Source organism: Citrus clementina, unplaced genomic scaffold (assembly GCF_000493195.1).
Source record: "Citrus clementina cultivar Clemenules unplaced genomic scaffold, Citrus_clementina_v1.0 scaffold_6, whole genome shotgun sequence".
In the NCBI taxonomy this organism is placed as follows: domain Eukaryota; kingdom Viridiplantae; phylum Streptophyta; class Magnoliopsida; order Sapindales; family Rutaceae; genus Citrus; species Citrus x clementina.
In genome coordinates, this window is record NW_006262139.1 from 10,139,828 (window position 1) to 10,153,890 (window position 14,063).

At 30.5% G+C, this 14,063-nt stretch overlaps 1 protein-coding gene across 1 annotated transcript; it reads left to right on the plus strand.

Moving 5' to 3' along the window:
• Positions 1-9,251: 9,251 nt before the first annotated feature.
• On the plus strand, positions 9,252-13,165 carry LOC18039496 (cytokinin riboside 5'-monophosphate phosphoribohydrolase LOG3). Its single transcript, XM_006428710.2, has 7 exons — positions 9,252-9,554; positions 9,709-9,806; positions 9,930-9,960; positions 10,464-10,563; positions 11,920-11,990; positions 12,092-12,235; positions 12,821-13,165. The coding sequence occupies exons 1-7, from the start codon at positions 9,435-9,437 to the stop codon at positions 12,917-12,919; spliced, it is 663 nt and encodes a 220-aa protein (XP_006428773.1). The 5' UTR covers positions 9,252-9,434; the 3' UTR covers positions 12,920-13,165.
• Positions 13,166-14,063: the final 898 nt, after the last annotated feature.

A 14,063-nucleotide genomic window follows, 5' to 3' on the forward strand; every position in this document is an offset into this window, starting at 1 on the left:
TCGAGGTTCGAGGAAAGAGACGTTTGTTAATTGGCGTGTAAGAAACGGTTTATTACGAGGTTAAAAAAAATTAAGATATTAATTTTTTAAAGACCCTATGTCACCAGTGTTTTAGATTAATATATAATTAAAATTTAACTACTTATATCTTTTAATTTATTAATAACTAATTACATGAATGAAATTTATTTCAGAGAAAATCAGATCATAGGAGAATAATCCGAATTCCTTTGTATAATAATATAATATATAAGTAACATCATATGTTAGGTTTTTGAAATGCAAAGGTATCCCATCCAGTCTTACATGGGGGACAATGCAGACGAGGCAACAATGTTTGCTTGCCAAGCTAAATCAAATATAATTTTGTGTCCATGTGCTAGCTTAGCTATATAGGTAAAAATTCAAACTGAAATAAGACGAATGAAATTATTGAATTGTATAAATTCTCGTTAATAACTCACATTTTCCAAACTGTTACTCCCATCATTGTTAGATCTATCGGTTTATGGTATAAGACTTAAAATTTAAATAATTATAGCATTCAACAAGTTGACAGTAGAAAATAAATTTTCTGTTGGATTTTATTTCTCACATATTATGAACTGATATAAATCATTCTAAATGTTTTTTATGTTTACTGGATTTATACGTGGCTGATATCAAATATTAAGAAACAATTTTAGTAGACTCTCATTTTATAAGTGATCAAATATTATGTTAATGAGTTGGATTTTATCCACACCCTATAATAATAGTATAATTAGGGAAAACTATTAGGAATTGCGCATAGGGGTGGGGGTTTGTCACAATTTTGAACTAATACATAAGTGGTTCCTATACTCAGCCACAATATTTAAGTGACTTCAATCCATTGGAAATTTATTGTTTGTGAATCTGGGGTATGAGTATAGTGCATCTCTCTCTTTCTCTCGTTTTGTCAATTGTGTATGTGTGCAGTGCATGAGGAACTAGATTTGTAGTTGAAATTGAAGTTAAAATTGCTGCAAATTAGAAGAACAAAATGCTAGATTCGAGTGCAAGAAACAAAAGCTGAACAACAAGCTTGAATCCATGGGTAAATCTAAAACTTTTACCAAATATATGTGTTTACTTAGAAATACAAGATTAAGGACGTAAAACTCAAATTTATTTCATCAATTTCATTACGAACACCAAGTAATGTTATATGCTCGTACGGGTATGATTCCTTGACATTTGTTTTGTTGCTCATTTTAGTGCTGTTTGTTTTTGTAAAATTGTTGATTCCTTGACGAAGAATAAATGATAAAGAAAAACCAAACATAAATCCTTATAATTTATAGTTGGCAATGGGTTGAGACGGTTCAGGATTGATGTTCCTTCTCAATCCCGTCTTGAATACTCAAACGAGATGTGAAACATCTCAATCTCATCTCGGAATTTTTTTATGGCTAAAAAATTATTTTCTTCTATCTTACTAAATATATCATCTTATCCCGTCCCATTTAAAATGAGATCGTACACAATAAAAAAATTTACCATTCGTATTGTAATGTAATTACTATATTGGGAAATGATCTTTCGTAAACGAATTTGAAATCGACAACTTTAAATCAAATCTAGTAGTTTCGATGGCTAAACTTGATGGGACTTGAATCGATCAAAAGTCAAAAAAAGCGCCAATTAACCGACTAAACGTCCAAAATTATTTTAAGTTCAAGAGAAATTTTCTGCTTTAGTTTCGGACAGACAAAAACAAAACAAGAAAAAGACCACCACGACCAAGTCTAAGCTTAATGGCTTTATTGTGTTGCAATTTTATGAGACCAAATTGAAGAGAAAGGTTTCTGAAAATTTTGATGCAGAATTATTCTGTGGATATTGTGGTGACATTTGTCATTAATTTCATTATTGCCCACCAACAAAAAGTGGGGCGGGCTGTGGGCATTGCTGTGGGCATTGCTGTGTGTAATATGATTTTCAACTTCAATTTGATTAGTGGGAGAGGAACAATGCTGGAAAATCCACTCCGATGGGGACACGTGTCACCTTAGGGGTGGAGAAATGATGTTACTGCACAGTAACAAAGCACGTGCGGGCAGGATCAACGAGGCATGATGATGAGCTAGCCACCACCAGGCTTTACCATGAACATGGGTGCATCTTATTCAAGTACCAAATATTTTTTGCTTCAAATAGAAATGGTTTCTTACAAAATCATTAAAAAGAATTACTAAATTTGAAAAGAATAAAATTTTATTTTTTTATTAGTTTAATTTATAACACTTAAAAATAGAAAAAGTTTATTTAAAAAGTATTAGGGCCGGGGAATACAAATTTTAAAATAATTGTTATTTTTTTAGATAAAATAATTGTTGTTAACTTTGCAAACATTGCATTATTAAAGTATATAAAAAACCATAATAATAATGATCTCTTTAAATTTATTTATTTTATTTCTTTGTGTATGTGTGGAATTATATTTAATGATAAATTGTCTACTTCTTAAAATTTGTTGTAAAATGAAGTGATTTCAACAAAATAATTTAAAAAAAAAATTACCAAACACCAACATTTAATATTTTACTTTTTAAAATTACGTTTGACTCTTCCAGCAACAATCCGAAACGAGTCCTTAACTTATAAAAAAAAAGTAAAATTTTTAATTTTCATATACTTGTTCAATAATTTCAACTTTCATATACCTTTTCTTTGCTAGTTGGGAGAAATTTAGTCTTTTAGATCTATTCTTATGTTTCTGTCATAACTATTTTATTGTAATCTTGTGTGACGAAAAATGTGTTTGAATGTAAACCTTATTCTTATTCTTATTAATTTTAATATAACTTTCTTTTGGATTAAAAAAATTGTAATCCAAATACATTTCAAAATTATTTTTTTCAAAGGGATAATTTGTTATTATTATTTTATTCATTCACAATATACGGACATTAGATTCATGGTAGGGGAGTCTAAAGCCATAAATATTTGTAGCTTAAGAGTACTGAACATAATTAAAAAATCAATGCCAAATATAAGCGCAAGACCCACAACTTCTTATATCTACAGGGGATGATAAGTTTCGTATAAAAAAACTCAAGCTCATTCCCTATATGATGGACATCAGTGTAATGCATATGGGTATGTTTGGCGTTAGAAGTAATGCAATATCATGTTTAGTGTAATATCAACTGTAGTAACTATAATAATATTTTATATCATTATTTATATTAATATTAATTTTATATTAATATTTTTTTAAACTTATTAATATTTAAGTATGTATTATTAGTTATATTAAATTACTTTAAAATAATAATAAATTTTTATTAATTTATATTAATACTTATAATGTAAAAAATAAAAATAAATATTATATTAAATTACAAACTTATTTGCATTTATTATAATATTAAAAAAATGCACTATAATACAACAAATTACTCCAGCCAAACATAAGATTGCACTGCATATATATAATGCAATGCAGTCCCATATTATGAGGGGTGCCAAACACTCCCCTAAGATATCTAATATTATTATTGTCGTCGTCGTCGTCATCATCATCATCATCATTTTTACACAATACAAGTAAATAGGAAATTAGTAATTATAAAATAGCTCATCCAATGGAGTTATGGTTCTAAGGGACTCTCAAAACTATAGAATTATTGTATAGCTGAAGGGTCAACAGAGCATGGTTTAAATTACTTCACCAATTATAAGCACAAATTTACCCTACACTACAATAATTATTAAACGATGAGTATTGGGCTCTAACTCACTTCTCCCGTACTGAATAAATTAAAGGAGAATAATATATAATTTTTTTAAGCAATTAATCGTCATCTAAAATGATCTACAATAATTTTCCAAACTGTATTACATATATTTTCTAACACATGCAACCTCTGTGTGTGTGTATATATATATATATATAGAAATGTAATATAGTACCCATTATTGCTCATATTATACTGCACGATAGTTCACATACTGAGCTTTCATTGGGAAACACTGGGCTCACAATAAAGCTCCTCTAATATTCCATAACATGGGCAACAACACACACTAGATCAAGGTCATAACAGACATATATACACACAATGACACAGCATTTATATTACTGGAAAGTTATGGGTGTTCGCAGCAACAGATGCATTGGGAATCGAAGGTAATAAAAGAATAGGTTGTTGCGGAGGAGTGAACAGTTGGGACACTTCATCTACGCTTGCCTTCTGCTCACCAATTAACTTACAATTTTTATAATTACATATTTTTATTCAGAGAGATTATCAGTTCCCTCTTATTAAAACTAATATATATTATTTATCTTTTTATTGTTTTCATAATATTTAATAATTTTCTTGACATTATTATTTTACAGTATTATTTTTATTTTTAAATATTTTTTTATTCATATTATTATAAATTAATTAGATCATATAAATTGAAATTAAAATACTAAAAATAAAATATAATTTTTTATTTACATAAAAAATTAATAATAACAAATTTTTTTAATTTTTATATAATAAGTATATATTTTATATCTCAAGATCAAATATCAAACAAATATCTCTTTTTTTCTTTAAATTTTTGTGTCAAGTGAGTTATTAGATGTTATGAAAATAATAACAGTGTATTTTATTTTAGTAGGAAACACTGACAATCCCTCATTTTTTTTAATTAACTTTGCTTCTTTCTTTATATTCGAATGATTTACAATTTTACATACATATTCATTTACAAAGTGGTGATCTGGTGCCCAAAGTCACATCATGTATACAAATGCAAATCAACGCAAAAATAAATTAAATTTGTCAAATCACCTTTCTTAGAGTTAAAAAGTGCTTTTGCTTTTCTTTAACATTCAGCTCATTTGATATAGTAATTGTGATGAAATTTGTATGAGTTGATGTGCTTAATTAGGCATGCACTATATATTAATTAATTGATAATCGATATATGGGCTTAGGTCTTAATTGGTATTGAGGTGCTGTAATTTTTAAATTATAGTTACTATGAAAAGAACTATAATTATAAAATAAAAGTTAATATATGTAGTAAATATAATTTTTAAATAATAATTTTAATAAAATTAATAAAAATATAATAGATCTTTCATCGTACAAGATAAAATTAAATCAATTTAGCTTCCATACTGCAATAGTTAGTATTTACTAAATACTTTAAAAAAATTATAATTATCCAATCTCAATAAAACAAGGTCTTAGAATTCTACAATATCAATGATTTAACTCACATAAATTTATCATAATTGCACTGGGTGGTGATCTCTCTTCATTGTTTTTGCTTTGGGTGAATGACCCTTAGTGATTCTTAGATGTTATTTTTATCGCTTAATTGGTTCCTGATAAATTTTTATTCTATTTAATCTTTGGTGTTAAAATAGTCACATAAAAATATATTGTTAAAGGGTAAATGTGACATTTTAAGAAATAAATTAAGTAAATTTAATGAGTTGGATTATTTGAATCCACTAATTTCCTTTCTACATCCACTTTTTTAATTAAAAATAATAATTAACAAATTATAACAAATTATTTTGATTCATTAGTTCTCAAAAATCACAAAATTATCCTTGATTAACTACTTTTTCTCTACTATATCAATAATCGAAGCGTAAACTAATTTCTCTCTTTCACATTTAATTTTTTATTCTGTTTTGTTAAATCAACTTTATCTTCCTCTTACTTTTCACTATAACATTATTAATTCTTACCTATTTATGCTCCTGAGATTTGACCAGAAAATTTTGAATTGATTCAAAGTGGCACAAGAACTTTTATTTTTGACTTTTACATGATGGACATTGTTCCTTTCATTTTGTTTTAGATTCTAATAGGGTAATTTTTTTAATTTTTGAGCAATTTCTTTTTTTAAATACAATACTTACTTCATATATCTCAATAAATTTTTTATAAGGGGAGGAGATGAAGGAAGAGAGAACAAGTGCGAATAAGTAATTGATCAAATTATATTTTTACAATAAAATTTAAATGCAAAAAGGATGTAAGAAAGAATTTAATGGTCAAATAGCACCACTAAATTTAATTTGTGGAGGTCTCAAATAATTAATTTGCTTGTGAAAATATCATAATTACCCTTGAACGGTGAGTTTGACACGGGAGATAAATAGGATAGTAAAAATACATAAAAGGAATTCTAAGAGAGATATAAGTATCATTCACCTTCTATTTTACACTGGAATTAATCATTTTACATCGTTTCATTCAAGTGAGATTTTACTTTCGTAAAAATAATTATAATCCCCTAATAAATATAATTTTTTTTCAGAATAAAAATAATTATACATCCCAATTAGGAATCAAGGGCATTTCCTCAATCTCTGATTTGTTTTAACTTTGTTAAAGGGTAATTAATATTTGAAAATAAGGTTAAACAAAAATGTGAATGCGAACACAATGGCATACACTTGAGAGCACTCAAATGTACACGCAAATTGACACTAAAAAACAAACATATGGGTTAAGATGCGCATGCAAGCATGCAGAAGCTGAAAAATTATTTTATTAGCATAAGATCAATCCCCTATTACGCAATAGTAATTATGAGTTTATAATCTCCAAACATAGGGAGTGGGCAAGAATTACTAGACAGACAAAACAAAGTATTTATACTAAGCAAAGTAAAAACAGCTAGAAAAGCGCCAATTTGGGGATCGAGGACACATACATACATACATATATATATATATATATATATATAAAAGTTAGAAATACTGTAAAAAATAAAAAATATATAAATTTTAATATAATATATTTTATTTTATAATTTATTAAAATCTATATTTCATTATCTTTTAACTTATCTTTAATTTTAATATGAATAAGATTTCTGATTAGAAAGCCACTCCATATATGTGTGCTTATCTTAAAAATATTATTAGTTTAAGAGCATGGGTTCAGTTCCTCAATCCTGGCGTCTGAAGTAAGGACAAAATAACAACAATGGGTTAATAGATTCAAAAGGGAAAAAAAAACCCGTTAAGAAATTAGCAAATGGGTTTGTTAAAAAATGGCTTAAAAATTGTGGGTTATCAGTGATTGGAGGAGAAGAGGGCAAATGCCATTATAAAATAAAATAAAAATAAAAAGAAAGAGGAAATGGGGCTGGGGACAGCATGCTTGGAGAGAAGAAAATGGGATGCGTGCAATGAAAATAAAATGTTTCCTATGCAAACAACAAGTTTGCCAAGTAAGAGAGTGGTGGATGAGCCGTGAGGGCACAAAGTGATAGAACCAGAACCCACTTATGTTTTTATTCAATCATCATCTATATACACTATATATTTATATATGTTAGTTAGTTTTAAATTAATTTTATTTTAACTAATTATGTTGTGCTCCATACTTGGTCAGAATGAGAAAATATTTTATATATTTTATATAATTTGTATAGTAAATTGTAAAATGAATATTCCAATAATTATGCCATGCCCCATGTCACAAAGGATTAAAAAAGTTCTACCCATCTCAGTGTGTCCATTTTTGATATTTTATCTCCTAAAAAGAGAATTGTTTGTCTTTGATCTAAAAGTTCGGCAAAAAGCACTATAAAATAAAAAAAATAAATAAACCTAATGGAAAAGACCAGAGTCAACAATTTTCTTTGCAGTTAAACCATTGGGTTTATTAATTAAAATATAAATTTTTAGATTCTAAAAAGCTGCTAAACTTTAGTCTAGTGGTCTGAACCTATTTTTCACAATTGTAAGGTCATGAGTTTGATTCCCCACAATTAGAGCTGGCAAAACGGGTCATCGGGTCGTGTTCGTGTCGTGTCAGTTTCGTATCGTGTCAAATTTAGGTCGATTCAAACCCGACCCATTTAATAATCGTGTCAAATTATTGAGACCCAAACCTGACACGAAAAAATAATCGGGTTACCCAATAACCCGCGCAATGTCTATATATTAAACAAAAGTTACATCAAATATTTATACTCTGTCATACATATGTATGCACATACATCCATACATCCATACATCCATACATACATACATAATTTATCAATATTATAAAATATACATATCTACTAAAATATTACACACACTATTGAAGTTTTAATTATATATATGTAAATAATATTATATTTCAATATTATAAAATATACATGTCTACCAATATTTTATACATTTACACTATTAAAGCTCTAAATGTATTTAAAATTTTATAAATAAAATATTGTGTCTATATTCATCTTTTTAAAGAATAAAAAAAATCATCTCTAATATTTGAGTTTTGATGACAAGAATCTGTAAATGATTTTAAAATAGAAAATATAATCGGGTCATTGATCGGGTAAATGGGTCAAGAATTTTAACCCTAACCCGACACGGAAAAAAATCATGTTGACCTAGACCCGACCCATTTAATAATCGTGTTAAATTCGACGACTCATATCCATTTATTAGTGTCGTGTTCGTGTCGGGTAATCGGGTCGTGTCAAATTTTGCTAGCTCTACCCACAACGCATTGTAGGCGTTTAATTTTATTTCTCAATTTGATTGAATACACATTTCTTCTTTTCGAAATGTAAGTGAAATGAACGTTTCTCGAATATTAGAGTGGACATCTCTAATCTAAGGATAAAATCTGAACAATAGTCTCGTGTAATTCAACAAAAAAAAAATTAGATTCTAAAGATTCTGCACTCCCGAAGTATTGAAGAATATCCTAATTGTCCTTTCCATACAGGATCCATTTAAATAGTGTATGTATGTGCCTCCATGAGAAACAAAGTTTGGTTGCTGGGTAATTAAATTAACCAAATTATTTACTCTAATCAATCGGACACACAACTGTAGCTCCTGGTAAATTTACAAAAGCATAATTGTAACTTGTTCTGAACCTAAATAACTAAATTAGCTCCTGGTAAATTTACAATTGCATAATTGTAACTTGTTCTGAACCTAAATAACTAAATTACGTCACAACAAAGCCATACTGCAAGATCATCCCATGATTTCTTTATTGTATTTAAAAGAATAGTCAAGGGAATTTATTAATTCAACTTAATTAATTTTGTTTATTTTTGGGGGGGAAAAAAAGAGAAAGAAAGAAAGTGGTCCAGCCGTCCAGGTCTCTGCGCGCCAACGTTAGCTGTATGTGTGGGTTTGTGTTGCAATTGGAAGCGTGCTCAAGGCACTCACGTGCGACAAAGTTTATAAATAACGAAGGAAGAGAAGAGAAGTAAATGCACACAACAAAGTCAGAAAGAGAGAGACAATCAAGAAAAAGCAATTAAAGGGGGGGGGCACTAGAGCTAGTTAGTGTTAGAGTGTGATATGCACTTATTTTTATGCCTGTGACAAACGCATAGGATATTAGCAAGCATAGAGGCACAGCATATTCTTGTATTTTAGAGCCCTTTCCAGAACATAAGTAGTTAAAGAGTAACAGTAAATGGAGGTACAAAGTGAAGTGCAGCTTTCAAAGTTTAAGAGGATTTGTGTTTTTTGTGGGAGTAGCCAAGGCAAGAAGAGTAGCTACCAGGATGCTGCGATTGAGCTTGGCAAGGAATTGGTAATTTTTTCATGCCGACGATCACTTCATTTTAAATGCTTTGTTTCAATTTTATTCATAAATGTGCTAGAAACCTGAGATGGGTTTTGGTCTGAAATCTACTGAAAGTTTCTACTGCAAGCAATGGGGTGACTTACTGTGTGTTCTGTTGCAGGTGTCTAGGAACATTGACCTTGTGTATGGAGGTGGTAGCATTGGTTTGATGGGTTTGGTATCACAAGCAGTTCATGATGGGGGTCGCCATGTTATTGGGTAAGCATTAAGCAAGCCTATTATGAAACAAAATCAGTGAGTTGGGTTTGTTGTTTTTGTTGCCGTGATTGATTTTTTTTTTTTTTTTTAATGGTCATGTTATTGTCTCTTTGTTTTTTGCAGAGTTATTCCCAAGACGCTCATGCCTCGAGAGGTATGTTTGTTCTATATCTTCAAAAAGTCTTCAAACTTTTTCCTGTTATATTAAAAACAAAAGCAAAAGAAAACAAATACAATCCCTACAGAGATTTTCTTTTTATTTTCCCTCTCTCTCTCCTTCCACCATTGATGGCTTTTACATTTTCATAGCATGATCCACTATGCTAGTTGCACACCGGCTATTTTTTTTTTTTAATGAATCAACGGTCAGGATTTAAGTGTGAGGACGACGTATCTTGAACACTCAAATTTGAACCATTAATTCAATGTTCAGCGCAAACTTAATTAGTACTGAATTCTTATCCATTTGATTTATGTTATTATCCTTTCTTTTTTATCTCTCATTTAGCTTTAAAAAAAAAAAAAAACTTTTGAAGTCTTTGATCAGTCAATGCCTGCAAAACTCATCATTTCTTTATTGCACAACACAACACTCCAAACTTCTCAGTATTCCAATTTTCAATCTCTTCATTGACTACTTTTCTGTGTCCTTTGTAGTTAACTGGTGAAACAGTAGGGGAAGTTAAAGCAGTTGCAGATATGCATCAAAGAAAGGCCGAGATGGCTAAGCATTCAGATGCCTTTATTGCCTTGCCAGGTTAGTGATAAGCCCCTGCCAAATTTCCCACTTACACCAAAATGCTTAGGCAAATTAAGAAAACTTATATGCCATCAGGTGCCTTTCCTTTACTATTTGCATTGATTCAAGTGGATAACTGAGTTTCATTGTTTGTTTTATCTCTGTTACCACATGCAAGTCAATATTCAGCACCATGTGGTATTGTATTGTTAACGTTGTGAGAGCATCTGTATTAATCATTAAAATGTCATGTTTTTTTTTTTTAAAAAAACTTGTGTCACTGGCCCCAAGAATCATGATTCGAGAGCAACCCTTCTTGACCCATCAACATCTAACACTGAAAATTAGAGCTTCTGAGGTCAATATGCTTTATTGTCTAACGTAGTCCTATAGCTTGTCTTGTTACTGTATCAAGTTTGTTTTTCCCTACCGCATTAGGAGTAAAAGACATTCATAAAACTTTCATCAAATAGTTTTTGCCAACTGGCTTCTTCACCTAACAGGAAATCATGTGCACTGCTTTTCAAGGACCATTCTTTTTTTCCCCCTTCTTCATTTAGGGCCGACATTCAGGACTAATTATTGTCTTGAATCCTGAGTTTTGACAATTTTGAAAGATGGGAGGAGCTGCCAGGGTATAGCAGTCATTTTATTTTTCATGGGGACCTTCTTTCGAGCCATAGCTTTTAAGAGAGACATCGAGAAAAAGATAGTAAATACTAAATATATATAATATGTTAGTATAGGGACAATATGATTTATGACCTGAAGGGAATCGTAGAACAGAAGATTATGCCCCTGTTTTAACAAGAGATGGGAACAATAAATGTCATGCTTTGGAATGTGAGCACAAAACGCATGGGCTAAATAGTCATCAAACACTTGTGGTTTATGGTAAAAATCGTATGAGCAGTAGCTGAAGTGCTTGGTGTCCGCAGTCGCTCGACTTCGAGTAATAATAAAGGATGAAAATTAGTATTTAATGGTAAGATTTCTCTTTCCCATCAGAAGCTTTAAAAAAAGAAAAAAAGAAAAAGAAATAGTAATTGAAGTGGACTGTAATAACCCTTACATCTTATAGCCTGAGGAGTTAATGATTAATACTGGAGGATGTCTCTTCTTTCTGCTATGAGATTATACGTAAGTAGTCAAAATGATGGGTTTGTTTTAACTTTTCTACTTCTTTTCTTTTTCTCCTCTCTCAACCATTGGTGACAATAATCATAGTACAAACTGTTGTGTCTGGATTTCAGTTTTACATTACCATTTCAAGGGACACAAACATGTTGACAGTTGGAAAAAGAAATGGTCACATCACATGATTCAAATGAAATATTGATGTGAAAAGGTCTCATGTAATAATATGACATGCAGGTGGTTATGGGACTCTAGAAGAACTACTTGAAGTGATTACCTGGGCTCAACTTGGGATTCATGACAAACCAGTATGTTTTTGCTTTTGCCTTTTATAATACCTGCTTACGGCTATTACTTTTTACTTGATTTATGGAGCTCTAATGATGTTACTCCTCTTCCTTTTTTGCAGGTGGGTTTGCTCAATGTTGATGGATACTACAACTCCTTGCTCTCATTTATTGACAAAGCTGTGGAAGAGGGGTTTATTAGTCCAAGTGCACGCCAAATCATTGTTTCTGCTCCAACAGTCAAGGAGTTAGTCAAGAAATTGGAGGTATAATGAGAGAAATCATTCCATGTCTGCTTATCTTCAATATTATCTAAAAAAGTGTTGTTGGGTTTCAGGACCATGCTCTGTTCCTTCGCTTTGTTTCTGCTTTAGCCTTCTAAAGTCTGAAAATAGCCACTATGCTTCATGATGAAACAATTCTCTATAAAAATTAACTTCACATAGCGATGCAAAATAGTTTGATTGAGATATATTTGTCATCGCAAGAGATAAATTATGTTAATAATTCTTTAGTTGAGTTGGCCGACATATCATTTTTTCATCCTTAACACAGAGCACGTAGCTGTTGGAGTTTATTTAATTTTATTGTTTGCCTTTAATTATAGGCTTCTATATTGGGCCTTAATTGTGGGTTCGGGTTGGGCTTATATACAGACTTGTATTATCAATAATCTTCAAAGAAGGAAGAATATGTACCAGTCCCAAAAAGTACCAAAGCTTTGAAGGGTTATATGCACTTGTCACAATCATCCGTGGGATAATTAACGTTTAAACATACTGTCTTCCTAGAGTGGATATAATGTTTTTCTTTTTCTTTTTCCCCTCATGTTTACTTTGTTGTTCCTGTAGGAGTATGTTCCCTGCCATGAAAGAGTTGCTTCAAAGTTGAATTGGGAGATGGAGCAGCTTGGCTATACTCAAGATTATGATATTAACATCTCTAGATAATTTTATGACTGCAGCATTGAGAGAGTTCTAAATTCTAAATATAATATCTAGGAGTTGGGAAGATTCTAATTAATTTGAAGAATTCTATATTTTGGAAGTTGGGGAGCTCTTTTTGTAAATTACCGCCTATTAACCTAGTATGTGAAGCTTCAACGTTCCCTATATGTGGAAATTTGGTTTTAATTAAGTTGTAAGTATTAGAGGCTGATGAACATTCCCCTTTATAATGTTAATTTAAGTTATATGTTTCACCAATTTTTAGTTTCTTTCTATTACTTTGTCTTTGTTTGTTGAGCTTATTGAAAAAAAATTTAATCCACTATATTCTCTATGATTGACATATAAGTTATAACTCTTGACAAGTCAAATGTTTACCACGAGCATTGAACTATTTATGGAAAAGTAGAAAACAACTTGCGAATAAGATCTTCTCCTAATCTGATCTCTATTAAATTTTTAAAGATTTCTATCATGTGTCTTTTAATGATAGTGTATGAGTAAAATTTAACTTCTTTATTTTTTTATTCATTAACTACAATCAACAATTGAGTTATTTATTTAGTACATGATCAGATCATAAGAGAATCCTGAACCGCTCAATTATGAAAGGGACCAAAGCCTCATTAGTTAAGAGAAGAAAGAATGGCCCTGTCTTGTAACAAACATGTCTGTTTGCTGTTGATGTTTTGAGTTATGATCAGCAGACAGTAGTAATATCCCAACAACAGATAACTGCGGGGGACCAGATGATTTTGAATTGAAAAGAACAAAAAGGGGGCCTCTAATTGTGCTTCTTCAAAGAATATGTGAACCCCTTTACCGTCCGACGAATGGGGTATCGACAGGTGTAATGAAGGCTGCATGCTAATGATGTAAGAGAAAGAGTTGTAAAAAGAATGTAATTGAAGTGACGTTGAAAGTTGAAGCATGGGAGAGGGAAGAAACGGAAACCGCTTTTATAAACTGATTCAACTTAATCATCCATGTCTAAACGCATTCATTTTAATTACTTTAAAGTTGCCATTACCTCCTGGAATATAGCAGTTTTCAGCAAAAGCTTTATGTTTCTGTGCATAAAACACTTGCAATTTTCAGCAATAGATTGCTCAACTCTGACAATGAAAAGTGCTTTTGAAATCGTTCT

What these genes read in the sequence shown, in the direction of transcription:
- LOC18039496 (XM_006428710.2), top strand. Translation starts at nt 9,435, where the DNA reads ATGGAGGTACAAAGTGAAGTGCAGCTTTCAAAGTTTAAGAGGATTTGT. An exon ending in TTGAGCTTGGCAAGGAATTG is followed by an intron (nt 9,555 to 9,708) that starts GTAATTTTTTCA and finishes GTTCTGTTGCAG; the next exon opens with GTGTCTAGGAACATTGACCT. An exon ending in TGCCTTTATTGCCTTGCCAG is followed by an intron (nt 10,564 to 11,919) that starts GTTAGTGATAAG and finishes TATGACATGCAG; the next exon opens with GTGGTTATGGGACTCTAGAA.